At 36.2% G+C, this 14,177-nt stretch overlaps 2 protein-coding genes and 1 long non-coding RNA gene across 4 annotated transcripts; 1 reads left to right on the top strand and 2 right to left on the bottom strand.

The window, feature by feature from the left end:
• The first annotated feature begins 1,561 nt into the window (after positions 1–1,561).
• On the top strand, positions 1,562–2,935 carry LOC141588624 (epi-neemfruitin B 7-O-acetyltransferse L7AT-like). The gene has a single exon (XM_074410056.1). The coding sequence runs from the start codon at positions 1,562–1,564 to the stop codon at positions 2,933–2,935; it is 1,374 nt and encodes a 457-aa protein (XP_074266157.1).
• A 528-nt stretch (positions 2,936–3,463) lies between these two features.
• On the bottom strand, positions 3,464–6,234 carry LOC141658966 (uncharacterized). The gene is made up of 2 exons (XM_074465678.1): positions 6,146–6,234; positions 3,464–5,699 (listed from the first exon to the last, which is right to left on the bottom strand). Exon 2 carries the CDS (start codon positions 5,695–5,697, stop codon positions 3,706–3,708), a length of 1,992 nt encoding a protein of 663 aa, XP_074321779.1. The 5' UTR covers positions 5,698–5,699; positions 6,146–6,234; the 3' UTR covers positions 3,464–3,705.
• Positions 6,235–8,073: 1,839 nt separating this feature from the next.
• LOC141658965 (uncharacterized) lies at positions 8,074–11,584 on the bottom strand. Of its 2 annotated transcripts, XR_012549549.1 has the most exons (6): positions 11,416–11,584; positions 11,136–11,247; positions 10,903–10,944; positions 9,785–9,961; positions 8,593–8,940; positions 8,074–8,104 (listed from the first exon to the last, which is right to left on the bottom strand). It is a non-coding gene; the product is annotated as an uncharacterized LOC141658965 (long non-coding RNA). The 2 variants fall into 2 exon arrangements; XR_012549548.1 differs by having other exon boundaries at positions 11,136–11,584.
• Between the last annotated feature and the right edge of the window lie 2,593 nt (positions 11,585–14,177).

The raw sequence follows: 14,177 nt of genomic DNA, 5'->3' as shown, positions 1-14,177 counted from the left end.
ATTGGGCAACCCAACAAACCTTCATTTACCTACTTCCCATAATTTTCCAATTCCTATGAATTTAGAAGGCAACCAAACAACCCCTTAGTGTGGATATGATTATATGTAAATTAGTTATGTAAATATTTCTGGGTCTTATGCCAAAGTAGCCGTTTAACTCAAACTATTTTCCAAAATGACCATTTTATAAATCTAATTACCCAAATGACCATGTAAATTATAAAGTTGCCAAATTACAGCCAAACTAAAAAATTTCATCCAGATAATCAAATTTATTATATTCTCTCAAAATAATATAAATATATATACAAATTATGAAAATATTCTACAAAATTGAACGATAGTAATACCAAGTATATCATAACTATTTTCAGAAAATTAACCAAACTATCAATTGGCCTATGAAATTACTTTTGAATGAAAGAATATGATTATTTTTTAAGTTCCAAAGTAAAAAAAAAAAAAAAAAAGTATGCACTTTCATAAAATATCAAAAAAGAAGACAAAAAGAGAAAAAGAAGAACAACCTGCAATTTTATTAAAAAAAATATAAAAAAAAATAACGAACAGGCCCTACCATCAATGTAACTATGTAAGATTGTAAATGTATTTATTGATTTTCTAGATGTTAATGAAGATTTAACTTAAAATTTTCTTATTTTCTAAACATGCTTAAATTTTCATATATTTTGAAAACAAACGATTTTTTCATATATCGTTATAAACTAAAAATATCTATTTTTTAAGAAAATTAAATTTGAATACCATGTTTAGTTTAATTAGATATTCATAAATCATAATACTATGTTATTATATGGTCATTTTGGGGAATATAATGAAGATATGGTCATTTTGGTGAATAGTTTAGGCCAAATGGCTACTTTAGCAAAAGACTCAATATTTCTCCTGGATACTAGCCTTAGTTTAGCCTTGTATTTAGGGTTGTTATACCTGTCACATATCTTGTATGTGTCTATATATACGTAATACAATCTCATCCCAACTCAAGGGATTACAAACTAATAAAATTTTAACTTTTTATAAAAGAATTCTGAACTTCGATTTTAAAACCTATAAATTTACATTGATTATGTATTATGTTTCGCTCTCCCTTTTGTTTTTTACTTTTTTTTTTTCGCATTTTAAGGTGTGCATTCACTCATGAACGGTTCTAAAGGATGATTAATGTCGGCCGACCCCAAATCAAAGGCTCTGATGTTGTTGTTGTATCTAAAGTCTGAACGTATTTGTTTCGCCTAATACTAAGATTTAGTAGTAAATCGGTGTATGTCAACAAAATTTGTGCACAACGAATCACGCAACAACGTTGACGTACAAAATCTAATTCGCTAGCTACTTGCATTGGTGGAATTGATAATTATATACGCCATGCATGTCGCCATCTATGAAATGCATAACTTTGTCTGAACAAAATAAATCTTACAACAAATATTAAATACGGAGTACAAGTAAGTACGCCTCTTTAAATAGAGGCTATTTATGTTGGTAATTATACAAAACCTGTGATATTATACGATTGATTAATAATAAGTGATTAAAAATGGCAAATGCTATGAAGGTTGTAAGGTTGGGTAGGGAATATATAAAACCATCCTCACCCACTCCTCTTCACCTTAGGAATTTCAAGCTCTCCCTCTTGGATCAACTTGCACCTTCGGTCTATGCTTCTATGGTATTCTTCTACCCTATGGAACATAGCCACGGTCATCCGAAAATCGAGGCTAGGCATCGAGTTGAATACCTCAAGAAATCGCTTTCCCCTTTCTTGACCGACTTCTATCCCTTTGCCGGGAGGATAAAAGACCATGTATCGATTGATTGTAATGACGCGGGTGTTGCATTTTCCATGGCACATGTTAACACCCGTTTGAATGACTTCCTAAAACAACCTAACGCTAATGCCCTAAAACACTTGCTTCCGGTTGATATAGAGTCTCGAAATATGAGAATGGTTGGTGATGATGATGATCACCAATTGGCTCATGTTCAAACCAATACATTCGAGTGTGGAGGGATGGCATTAGGGATTTGCTGGTCACATAAGATCACTGATGGCGGGACTGTGTCCGCTTTCATGAGAGGTTGGTCTGATATTGCTTCTTGCTCGGCCAATAGAGTGATTCCCGAGTACCTGGCCTCGTCTTTGTTCCCTCCCATGGATTCCTCGATCACACAAGATTCGTTGAACCTAGGCATGGATCGGACATCCACGAGAAGGTTTGTATTTGAAGCATCCAAGATCGCAGAGCTTAGGACAAGGGGTGCTAGTCAAGATGTTTCTCGGCCTACACGAGTTGAGGTCGTGTCCTCCCTTCTATGGAAATGTGCCACCAAGGCATCAAGAGCAAATTCACGGGATAAGCGATATTCAGTGATGTCCCAGTCAATGAACATTCGTAAGAGAACCACACCGCCATTGCCAAGCACTACCATTGGTAACCTGGTTGGTTACTACGTTGCTAAGATGGAAGACAACAACAACAACATATGTATGTGTGATTTGGTAGCAAAGCAAAGGCAGGGGAAAACAGAGGCCATCAGCAACTACGCGAAGAAGCTACAAGGGAAGGACGCGTACTCAGTGATACGCGAACTATTCAAAGAGGCTGGAACCTTGCTAAGAAAGGAGGATGTTGATTTCTTTAAATGCCTTAGCACATGTGGAGATGGACTGTACGATGCCGCCGATTTTGGATGGGGGAAGCCAATTTGGCAAAGTTTGGTTAGTTTGGGGTATAAAAACACATTTGCTTTGAGTCAAACAAGGGATGGGAGTGGAATTGAAGCTTGGGTTACTTTAAGTGAAGATGATATGACCATTTTTGAACGTGATCTAGAACTCCTTTCGTTTGCTTTGTCAAACTCAAGTGTTGTAGAATTTTTCAGAGGTTCTAGCCAAGATCGCCACAATTAACTAATTAAAATGGCAGGTTATAAGTCTACAAAAAACGCTACTATTACATTGTATATGATTGTTAAAATTATGATTGTATTGAGTTTCGACTCAAAAAGATTGTATATGATTGTTATCAATTTTCAACTCACATGGTTGTTTCGAATTTGGAGTTGCATGTCAAAGCCTCAAATGCGTATAACAAAGCGATCAAACCCTTTAAACCAATCGCATCTGATTTTCAAGCTTATAAACACTGATCAATACTAGATAAAACTCCCTCCCAGCATTTATGTGCCTATTCGAATTTCGAGTTCCATCAGTATGTTGTCTCAATTGAAACCATTAAGAACCTCATTAAAACCCTCATCATCAACCACAAACCCTTTCCCTTCCATCTCCTCATATTGCACAAAAAGGCCTCAACATGCGCTCGTATTCTGAATTCTATAACCCAATAGGTCTCGAGTTAGTAATTTGCTTCCGCTACAACGAAAGTTCCAAGTAATTTTCGTATCACTTTGATAATGATTTGCGTAAATAGAATTGGCTACCTCAAAGGTTCAGGGAATATAGTGTTTTGATGCCATCTTTTACAGTAATGTAGTATTATTTAAACGGCAAGGATAACCTGAAACACTTAACAAGTTTGCATTATAACCTGAATTGAAATAACTTGTCTATAACAACCCGAAATAAAAAGAGCGAGGAAGACAAATTCACCAGCAGATACTTAAAGCAAACTCTATTCCCTAAAAAAAAAAAAAAAAAATCATAAAAAAAAGGTGATACTAATCCACGACAACAAGTTTCTGGTACTCCTTACCGGAAATGGCAGCTTCCATGGTCTTGACGGGGCTTAGACACCCGTCTTCTTGAATAAACACCTTTATTAAGTTCTTGGAAAACCCACTGACCATGGCCACCCCTGGCTGATGGCTCAGAACAGGGGTAGCACTTGAGTTCCTCAGGTTCCAGAACACGATCTCAGGGACCCTCGTATACCCTTTCTCATTGAACTTCCTCACAATTGCCTCGTAGTCAGTCTCCCAATCATTAGCCGATGCCTGATCAAACTCCATGTCACTGAACACGAAAAGCCGTTTGATCATCTCGTCGTCTGTGAGTTTCCTTTGAATTGCAACTTCAAGTATTCTATCAAACACCCTTTGGAAATCCGTGTTCATATCCCAATTCATTTCTTCAATGCAGTTTATCTTAGAATAAAGTGTTTCACCCTCGATGACTTGAAACTGCGGCCACTCGCTAAATGTGATTAGTTTCCCCTTCCATGGCTCCTCACTCAGTTCAGAAATTAACAATCCAAGAGCAATGCTCACGTCCAAGGGCTCTCCGTACATGCTCCCAGATACATCGCATATGGCCAGGCAGTTTTTGAGCTTTCCCAATGCCGAAAGCTCCTCCACAATTGTCTTCCATTGGAGCTCCGCAACTTGGTCGTCTTCGTGCCTGACCTTGTTGACTATTTGGTGAGGGAGTAACGCTCCAGCTGCTATCTTTGCCTCTCCTTTCTCGACTCTCTTGAGGAACCATTGGAACCGTGCCTCATCGTGTTTATAAAATAGGTCAGTGTAGTTGCTCATGGCAATGGATGCGACCCGCGAGTAGTCGATGGAGCTCCATTCATGGGCACTAATGTATACCTCAGGGAGCTTTAGTGCTCTACGCAAAGGGACAAGAACCTCTTTCCTTAGCCGATCTCTTATTCTATATGCGTAATGAGAGTCTTCAATTCCTTGGTATTCGGGGTATTTGTCACGTGGAAATAGATTTCTGGCTATGCTCTCGCACATCAAAGTGCACCTGTCGAAAGATGAGTCCAACGAAGGGCACCATTTGGCTGCCAGGCTTAACTTGTTGCACTTCCCGGATGTAAGTTGCTCCATGTCGGATTTCAGATAATACGCAAAGAGTTGGGATACCTGAGCATGCAAGAAACGGTAGTTAGGATCGTCGTTGTACTTACTCATCCCCTTTCCGGCTGCCTCAAGTCTCTTTTCTTCTTGAGACTTGCGCTTGTAAGTTTTGGGGTCAGCACCGTGGGGCCACTTTCTGACAAAGGTATTACCTTGAGGGCCATTGACTAGACGATACAAGATTTCTAGAAGGTCCTTGAAATATCCGAACTCAGCAATGGGTTCAACATTGGCAGCCAGGGTTTTAGGATGGTGGTGGTGAATCCAGAGAGCACAAGCATAGAAGCCTTTACGATCATTTTTACCGGTCCCTCTAACCCCCCTCAGGTTGCACACAAGCTTAAGTGCTGTTAATGGGTCTTGCTCCCACGCAGATTCCAATCGTTTGGTGACCTGATCAGCTGGTGTACTCGGGACCACATGGAAAAAATAATCCAGGCACGGATTCCCAGAGGTGAGGTAAGTTGGGGAGTAGTTTTCTGTATATCCCATCATTTCCGGAGGTACTACTTGATTGTAGGCGTTGTACTTGTTCATCATTGCATACATGAATGGGTCACCTGTACTGGATTTTGGTGTGGCCTCCTCCTTAACATCGTTTACTCTTATATTATTATTATTATTATTATTATTATTATTATTATTATTATTATTATTATTATTATTATTATTATTATTATTATTAGATGGGCAAGACGGCTGGGTGTGGCGGTATAACTCTGGAGGTCCAAGAAGACGGAACTGGCCATCGTAAGCTGATCTCATACCACAAGCTAGTGTGCAGTAAGTACGGAAAATCTTCGAGCAGTTGGGCAAGCCTCCAAAGAGCCTTTGAATCATCGACATGCCTACACAAGCACCCAACAGTTGACTTTTAATTGAGGGACTCAAATAAAAAGGGCAATCAATCGGTCGAACCACCATACATGCTACTATGCTAGGGCCAATATTTCACATAAATTTGCTATTACTCGTAAAAAAACAGATGCTGTATAATACAACCGAGAAGGGGACTCAAATCTACAACCTATCGTCCACATTAACTCCGTCTTTATCACTGGTTAGTATATACAACAAAAAAAGTAAACCAAACTCTACACGTTTTATTTTTCAAGAAAGACAAAAATACAAATAAAACCGTCATGCACATTAACAATTTTTTTATATACCACAAGGCCAATTACTCGTAAAAAAGAACGTGATTTAACCATGTAAACATGTGAATAATTTAATCGTCTCGATCAAACACATAACCAAACGCATAGACAAAATGACGAAGAAAGTGGGATTTTACCTTATTGTTACCAAGTAGTCCGATTTTTGGCAGGGTAAATTAAACTAGTGAAGCAGTCAGTAGAGGAGAGTTTCACAATTAACACACTGTTAGGGTTTAGTGTAAATGTGTGAAGAAAATTCTGGAATTTAATTAAATACTTTCGAGCAATTTTAAAATAATATATAAAAAACTTGGTGATTAGATTATTAGATATCATATTTTATTGACATATCGAATGAGGATATAAAATTTTGTCTAGAAAAAAAGGAAATAAAAGTAATATACTCCCGTCCAAATTGATAGCGTAGGTTTTGTTTAAATAATACTCGTATAAATGAGTATGTACTTGTGGTGCTTTATTTGTAGTCCCCGTCCAAAGCTTTTTATTTGTAAAAGATAGCTATTTTGAATTTGTGTGTGTTTACTGTTTATATCTCAATGGGTTTAAATGTGCCTCATATTTCGATTTACTATTATTTGAATTTAATCGTTGCAAATTATTTGTAGGTTTAATAAAAGTATGATATGGTGATAATAGCTTTGGAATTATGTATCAATTACGATTCAAGAGGTATCTCTAAAATTTACAGTTCACAAATTTATTTACTTATTTATTGGCGTCATATAACACAGTTTCTAAAATTAATTGAGTAAAATTTATTTACTTATTTTTTCCAGGATAGTTGGGGTAAAACTCAATTAATTTCAATAATTAGTTGAGATCCCGTGCTAAAGCACGACATTTGTGAGGGTTAAATTAATTAAGCTTGTGTGTACTGATTATTCTATAAAAGGGCATTCTTGGGTGTATACATATTATTCGATCGTTGTTTCAAAGTGTGCAAGTTCGATGGTTACTTTGCTTTTATTTTAGCATATATACAACAATATCGCGAGTGACTCAAGGGATTCACAAATGGCGGGGGTAACCGAGGTTAGATACTTGGATGTATGTAGTATGTAGTATGTAGTTTATACTATGTAGTCTCGAGTCTTCACCATTGTTATCGATAACAGATTGAGAATTTCATAGAAACATCGTTGGTGGATGGTATCGGAAATGCGTGCCACTGATATGATACCGGAGTAACATTGGAATAGACATTGAAAATTTGAGACATAGTAGAAAGTAAATGGAAGTACTTGTAACAAAAACAAAAACTTGGCATTTCTTCATTGAGAGAGTGGAACTGTGTTACATTATGCAAGACTCGCAATAGTACTATAGTCATAATATTTTTTGATTTTTTTGGTGAGATAGTATTTATGACCTCTAAAGCGCCATGGATTTTCTCCGAGTGAACTCTCCATGCATGGTTTATATTGCCATTAATCCTTGCATCAACAACCTCTCTGAAATTGAACAAGAAAAAAAGGAACATATCATAGCTAGCTTCCATTTTTTTTCTTATTTCTTCCTCTTCTCTCATTTATGCATTTCTTGGTACGATGCGTGTGTAGAATTTTCGAGTGGGACGCTCTTGTTTCCGCCTTAGACCGTGTAGTTGTTCTGGATAGTATTGATATCTAGTCCCTTCAGCTTGACAACCGATTCAACATGTCCTTTCAGTGTGTGGAGTTCCCTCAACCTGAAAATATTTTTGAATGTTAATTAAAACATTGGCTCATTTTGGGGAGACCTTAAAGGCACCAAAGTAATGTCACTGTTGTCCTACATTTCATGACCTAGAACTTCTGAACTTGACCACATTCTAGAACGATTGTCAAGAACGCAACCTCACACTTCTTCATAGTCACCACAACTCTATCAAGTCCGTCAATGACTTGTTCTGCCCAGTAAATGATTATTAAGATATGCACTAAACCCTGTTTTCATCAATCAAAAAGAGAGCACGAAGGCCAGAATGCCAAGTATAATTTACCTCCGTCTGTCTTGAACTCAAAAGGGCTCATCTCCTTCTCTGTGAGCCTTGTTTACAAAAACAATTCCATCTTGACGCTTTCTAATCAGTTTCGCTGCCAGAACACATTCACATTATGTCAGGAAATGCACAACCAATAAATGCATTCAATAGTGAACAAACAACAATGGCACCAGGTGGATAAAACTACTTCATTTTACAAACTATGGATGCCCTTTTCAACATCTCCTACGACAAAATGGAGTTGAACATAAAGAGAAGTGTGAAAAAAACAAATAAAGAGAAATAAGCAAAAACAATCACCAAAACGCATCGCTTAAAAGGGGAAAGCGCAAAACCAAAAAAAAAAAATGGTAATGTTTGTATGTACAGTGGCCTTCCATAGTTTTAGTAAGGTGGATAGATCATTACAAACATTTAACTTGTTGAGTGGGAAAAAAAGAAGCGCTTTACAATTTCTTTGCACTCTTAAATTGGAGTAGTCTGCCTAAAAAGAGACGAATAAACGTTGCATCCATATATCAATAATCGAGTAGAGGTCTTAACTCTTAATCGAGTATCAAAGTTGGAGACGACAGCTACCTTTACGCCAGCGTTTCTCAACAGATGAGAGACTTTCTCTGCATTTGGATTAAAAAGCTTCCTGGTCTTCAAATAAATGACAACGGTATCACATCGCTCAGTACAGACTTTTAGTGAAAGAAAGAACAGTTTAGTACAAAATTTCAGTGAAACAGCGAATATTTTAGGAGTACATAACTTAAAGTGAAAGAAAGAACAATATCAAAACTCGTCAAAGGCATTTGCTCACCTTGTCAGTAATAATGTAGTACTCCGCAGTTGTATAGCCCTTTGAAGTACTGAGCATCTGAGCAACCCATGGAATAAGCAACAATGTATTGCCAGAAAGTTGTACTATCATCAACATATCTGCAATACAGAAGATTCGCCAATCTTAATCCTCATACCCCAAATGAAGATCATTGTAATCAATATTATATTGAGTGAATGATCTAATCCCTCCGTCTCGTTAAGATTGTTCATATATGTCCTTGTTGGTCTCATGATGTAAACTTTGATGGGTAGTGTCTTGTGTCCATTTATCAATTCATATGATACAGAGTAATATGAAAATAGTTTTGATAAATCAAGCATGAGAAATGTTAAGACGGTATCTAGAGATATATATTTGGACAGTTAATGGCCAGACTTGCCAGCGGTTAACAATCAAAGTCAGAAGAAGACGGCATAATTAAAACGGAGATAGTACAATTCTTGGTCGGAAACGTGTTCTCGACATCAATTGTCAATTGATCACTCTGTTGATTTTTGCACTCAACTTCAACATTCTATCTAGCATATGAGTTGATTGTAGAGGAGTACCAAAGCTTTTTAAGGTTTTTTATCGACTACCACCAAGGACAGCCGACCTTACCCTTTCCTCCCCTCCCCTCCTCGATATAAGATGGAAAAGAACATGACACGACTGCCTTGCTCTGTTTCAATTTTTTTAATCCAAAAGTCTACTACACTGGTAGACTTTACCACCCTACACTCAAAATCAATACAGGCACAAATCATATTTAGACCCCAAGTCCCAACACCGCCAAAAACATCCGCAGTGTGCGACTGTGGGGCGAAACCATCTGGGGGCTGATCAGCGGCAAACGAACATGCACCCAGCAAACGAACATGCATTGAGTAATCCACATCTAGACTCATGACAATTGCACCCGAAACAAAGGCCACAAATAGGTAAGCAAAGCATAGTTACCGTAATGGGGCGAGCGAGTAAGAGAAGAATCGACAGGTGACTGAGCTCAAGAAGGTGTAGTGGGAAAGGTTGACATTGCAGCCACCTTTAGCGATTTTTAGCCACCTTAAAGCTACCAAAAAGTGTAGGTTGAGCGGTTGACTTGGCACCGCTACTGACTGTTGACATGGCAGTTACCTGAAATTCAAATGGGAGGCTGAAATGCACGCAAGTAAACACGATTAACTATGACAGCCTACTACGTACGAGAATAATGGCTCATACAAGGATTTGGTTGGTCTCACATGTGTGATCATTTAAATAACTTGTCACATTCTCTAGACATAATGAACTTGCCTCGAATGAGTAATTCAATAGGATCGGGGTGGTCCCAGATTTAAGGTGTCTCATATGAGATCCGCTGGTAAAAGCTAGCTAAGTAGAGGCGCAATAGTTTATCAAGTGAGAAGAAGACGACTATACAGCTAGATTGCAAGATCCGTTGGTAAAAGGTAGCTAAATAGAGGTGCAATAGTTGATCAAGTGAGAAGACGACGAAGAGGACTATGCAGATAGATTGGGATTGAGAAGTGAAGTAGTGAACACATAAAAGCAACAACTTCCGTTGCAATCTTATCACTAAACACAAACATTCTAACATTATAAATCAAACGATAGCCTCAGTATTTCAACTCATTAAATCACGACCTTAAACAAATCCCATAAGATTATCAATATACAATGTACTAAGTGAAGTAAATACAAGCATACGACAAAATAAAAGGTAAGCCAAGCCAATATCAGCCACGACAAACAAAAACCCAAGAGTGCTTTAAAAACCCGAGAATATAATAGCGGATCTAATTGAACCATAATCTTTTAAAATCAATCAAAAGGAAAAAATCAAAGCAGGTCAAAAACAGTATATTAACAACTCAACAATTTTCGAAAGTTGTAAACGGAAGTTACATATAAATAATCACTTATGGTCTCAAGTTATCGTTATGCGATAAGGATGTAGCAGCAAGGGTAGGCTACTGAGCATATTCTTCCTTGGATAATTAGATATATTTTGACAGCAAATATTTAGGTCAGCCGGTCAAATTGAAAGTGTTACATTATCCGGAAAGTGTATTAACCTTTTAAATTTCAGCAAGACCCTTCTAGCTCTTACTATCATCCTGTTGATAGAAGGCAAAAGATGGGCAAAATCAAGTCGATGAAAGACAAAAGGCAAAAGATAGCTACCAAATGGTAGTGAAATTCAGGACATATGTACAAAAGAGGATAAACTGACCAACTCCTTTTTCAGATACATTGAAGTTATATATAACAATGAAGAAAAGACGAAGTGCAAATAAGGTTTACTTACTTCGCATCACGACTGAGTTAAGGCCATCTCCGATCAAGAACTTTGCTGCTTCGTCAAGTAAGATCAGCTTGGCTTAAAAGCGTGAATACTAACTTTCCGTAGCCATTTAAAGCTCAAGACATAAGTAAAATTGATGTAAAAAGTTGAAAAGAATCACATCTAAAGCAATACTTAGCAGGATCACAATAATAAAAGAACAATCAAATCATAGTTTATTGATCTAAAAACCATGAAAACAAATTAGAGGGATTGAATTAGGATGTGGGGAGAGAGAGTTTACCTGGAGTGAATAATTGGAGGAAAATGAAAGTGATGGAGGGAAGCAGATTAGGGAAGAAGAAAACGATGATTTGAAAGGCGCAGACCATGGAGATGATGAAGATACCACCGTTATCATCGTTAGTTTGTCTATTGATAAGACCGTTCACTATTTCTTGAAGCTCGATCTCTCCACTATGAACCAGAATAGTAGAGCTTGTCCCTGAGTAAATATTTCGTGGTAGCCTCATTAGACCGTACATTTAGGGATGACAGTCTCACCTTTACCCTGTGGATATCCACCCGAAATTAAATGGGTGAGATATGGATGACGAATTTTTTTCGAATTTAGGGTAGGATATGGATATGGGTGAATTTAGGGTGGGATATGGATTATCGTCTTTCACCCGCTTAACCACCCTGTGGATATCCGAAATTAATATTTATAATTAATTTTTCATTAAGTTAATAATTATTTAGGTCATTAAAGATTTTCCTTCAAAAGTATATTTTTTTTATCAAAAATTTTACTTAATTTTAATATCATACTGTTATTTAGGAAAAGTAAACTTGGGTTTATGTGGATATTGTTATTTTCACTAATTAAAGTAACTGACTTTTGTTAGTTTAATCAATAATATAATGCGTTGATGGTTTTTTTGTAGTTGGCGTGACTATTTGTATGGTCATTTGCTTTGCAAAGACACTTTGTTGTTGGATATATACTGGGTTGCTATTTGCTAACACATATTGTTAGTTGAATTATGTATACCTTTTAATTTTATCGCCAATTTTTTTTTACGATATATTATCTTTAAATTTTATGAGCTGTGAAAATATCCAACGGGTACCCGCTCCACCCGCTTCACCCGGTGGATATGGATATGGATGGATGAAAAAATATTAAATGGACGAGGGTGGGATATGGATGACCATAAATTAAATAGATATGGATATGACTCCACCCCATCCATATGACCATATTCCCTACGTACATCTTTCTTGGTATATCAGATAACTGGTTTTAAACCCGTGCAAATTGCACGGGTATGCTATTTAAAATTTTGTTATTTAAAAAACATAAATATTTAAGATAAATTTATATGGCTTAATTATCTTTTTGAAGTTTATTCTCTTTAGTAGTAAATTTTAAAAATAAAGTACCTCTACTTTTTGTTAAACAATCTTGAAACTACAAATGTAATAACTAAGTGATAAAATCATAGTTAAGTTTTTAGATTTGAAATATAAATTTCATTTGTAATTAGTGTAAATTGAGTGTTAATGATTTAGAGTCAATTAGTTGAATAATTGTAGTGATATATTCTGTTGTAGCTGAAATTAAGTTTTTGCATTGTCTTGTTATTCTCAGAACTTCATAAAAACCCGATATATATGAAACCAATTTATTTATATATTTTATTAATTTATTTAAATTCTAGATGCTTATTTTAGATAATACCAATTTTTATACCAGGTTTTCACTTGGTACAATTGTTAGTGAAACTTGATAAAATTAAATTTGTGACCCGTGCATGTGTAAAAGATTTTATCAAATGGTTAAATAATCAAACTCGTGATATATCACATAATTATATACAGTAATAATTAAAAAGTAACAATAATTTTATATATTTTAGAAATTTTATCAAAATATAAGATGCACTATGACCGTTATCTATATAAAAAAAATCCGATGTGATTATACTCTAATAAGCCCAAAAAAATTGCACAATGTAAAGTCATATTAAATCATTCAAACATGGGGAGTATGTAGAGCTGGCAAGTCTGGCACCCGAGCAAACCCGAGAATATTGCAAACCGAAACCGACCCGACCCGATGACGACCTGTAACCTAACACGACCCGATAATTAGTGACCCGGACCCGACCCAGACCGATCCGATATGAACCCGGCTCGGTAATGACCCGATTAAATTGATGACTCGATAATTATCAAGTTTAATATTGATCAAATTGAAAACGATTTAGTGTTTAATTTGATACCTTTGACTTAATAATGAAGTAATTAAACCAATTAAAGATCGAAATATTAATTTTATTGGTTAAAAAATGAAATAATTCGATAAAATCGCCGAACCCGATAATGACCCTACCCAACCCAATACATCGTTCGATCCGAAATGACCCGACTCGATAACGATCTGAAACGACTCGAAAGAGTTGCCTGACCCGATATGACTCGAACCCAATATGACCCAACCCGACTTAACCCGACACAAACCCACCTGATTGACCCGATTGCCAACTCTAGTAATATATATGGCTCATTAGCTTAAAAATGTCCTAAGAAATCATTTGTAACCAACTAATTTAAACCGACTTTTTTCTACAACTAATATGTTAAATTTTAACCCACATATAAATAAAATAATTATATACTCCGTAGTAAAAATCCATGTGAGTTGTGACAGTTGACATATTTCGATTTTATAAGATCTATCATACTATCACCCTAAATATATAACAACAATTGTAAAACACTAATTCTCAATTAAAATGTCACTATCCGTCTTAAGCTTAAAACGGGTCAAATATTATACCAGTATACTACTTGTATAAATAAGACAAATATATTATTTTTCTTTATGAATTCTCATATACACAAGTGGTATATACTTGACCAGTACCGTCTTAGGGGAGACTTAATTGGTTGCAAAATGCCCGATCTGCCGGTCAGTCAATTTGTTTAGCTCACACTAATGTGTGTATTATAGGCTTTATAGCCCATCTAGTCTAACACAATCTTATGGACTTCATTTTC

This window comes from Silene latifolia, chromosome 6 (assembly GCF_048544455.1).
Source record: "Silene latifolia isolate original U9 population chromosome 6, ASM4854445v1, whole genome shotgun sequence".
Lineage (NCBI taxonomy): Eukaryota > Viridiplantae > Streptophyta > Magnoliopsida > Caryophyllales > Caryophyllaceae > Silene > Silene latifolia.
The sequence above is the reverse complement of the archived record's forward strand: the minus strand, read 5'-3'. Positions and strand labels throughout refer to the sequence as shown.